General features: G+C 32.4%; 1 protein-coding gene across 1 annotated transcript; it reads right to left on the bottom strand.

Annotated features, from left to right (window-relative positions):
• Positions 1–374: 374 nt before the first annotated feature.
• LOC115877204 lies at positions 375–1010 on the bottom strand. The gene has a single exon (XM_030893363.1). It carries the CDS (start codon positions 1008–1010, stop codon positions 375–377), a length of 636 nt encoding a protein of 211 aa, XP_030749223.1.
• Positions 1011–1636: the final 626 nt, after the last annotated feature.

Genomic DNA, 1636 nt, shown 5'->3' with positions numbered 1-1636 from the left:
TGAAATACTCAAGTCCAGCAAAATTCAAACTATGTACATATAGAAGGTATTGTAAAGGTCCCAACACTGACCCCTGTGCAACCCCCACTCTTGAATATTGTTCATCACTGCATGTGTCATTTACGATTGTGGTGTTTTTTCGATTAGTAGAGTAGGATTTTAACAAGTCATGACACACTCCACGGAAACCCATTTTTGAGAGTTTATGCAGCATCAGATTTATATCTACCGTATCGAACGCTTTTTTTAATTCAATAAACACTGTGGCCACATATTTGTTTTGATTGAGTTGTTCACTTATATATTATAGTAGATCTACAGTTGCTCCAAGTGTATTGCTGTTTTTCTGGAAACCATACTGTTTCATATCAAATTTAAATGTTTTTTCTATAAAGTTGATCAGACGGTTCTTGATAATTTTTTCTAGAATCTTGGATAACGTATAGTGTAATTGGTCTATAATTGCCAATATCTGTTTGGGGGCCTTTCTTGTAGATGGGTATTATTTTTCCAATTTTTAATTCTTCTGGGTATATACCAGTTTCTAGGGCATCATTTATCAGTTTAATTAAAGGGTTTTCAATAATACTAAAACAAGTTATTAGGTCACTCTTAGTTATGCCATCATCTCCTGGTGCACTAAAGCTTTTTAAATTTATTATTACAGATTTCAGTTCTGAATGAGTTGTAGGCTCAAGAAAAATTGATTCTGACACTTCTTCTTCTGTAAATCTTCCATCTGGAACATGTTTAATCTGTGCAGCTAACTGTTGGCCTATGGTTGAGAAATATTTATTAAAAGCATTTGCTTTCTCCTTAGCATTGTCCAAGATCTCTCCACTTTCGTCTTTCAGATTTCTTATTTTTTGTATAGCTTGAGTTTTTCTTCCACCAATTTCATTTATTGTATTCCATATTTTTCTATAATTTCCATCCGCTTCCTTAAATCGTTTTTCTGCATAGGATTTTTGTAGGGCTTTTCTTAGGTTATTCAGTGCATTTCTAGCCATTGTAAATTTTTCCTTGTGAAATTGTTTGGGACTTTTTTCCATCTAACATATAGCTTATCTCTTTCCTTTATCATTTTAATGTACTCTGTTGTTACCCAGTGGTTGTTTTCTTTATATTTTATTTTGTGGTCTTTAGTGCATTGTTGTTTTGTTGTTTTAATTGTATCAGCAAGTTCTTTGAACGTCGAAATCTCCTCCTTTTCTATTTTGTCTTGAAGCGCTGTTAGCCATGACTCGGTATTAAGTGATTTTCTGGATATTTTTTCTTTTTTTCTTTCACACACTTTTTTCTTGATTTTTACATATATCGTTTTATGGTCTGATATGCAATGGTCTTTAATAGTAATGTTACAGTCTATGTTCTGGGTTGTTATTATATGATCAAGTATAGACGCTGTTTTTTCTGTCACTCTAGTAGCATTTTCTTTGGAAATTTTGTTCTGTATTTGGTATCCATTTATTTCTATTAAGCTCGTGTAATCTCATTCTGCTTGGGAGTTTTTTAGAAGATCCAAATTTATGTCGCCAACCACTATGCACTCTTCTTTCTGTCTTTCCAGTATATCATCAAGTTTAGTTATATAGTTTTGGATTTTATTTTGAGGTGGCCTATATATACCATAAAT

The sequence above is a fragment of the Sitophilus oryzae genome, unplaced genomic scaffold (assembly GCF_002938485.1).
Source record: "Sitophilus oryzae breed Bouriz unplaced genomic scaffold, Soryzae_2.0 scaffold_1442_pilon_pilon, whole genome shotgun sequence".
Taxonomy (NCBI): Eukaryota; Metazoa; Arthropoda; class Insecta; order Coleoptera; family Curculionidae; genus Sitophilus; species Sitophilus oryzae.
The sequence above is the reverse complement of the archived record's forward strand: the minus strand, read 5'-3'. Positions and strand labels throughout refer to the sequence as shown.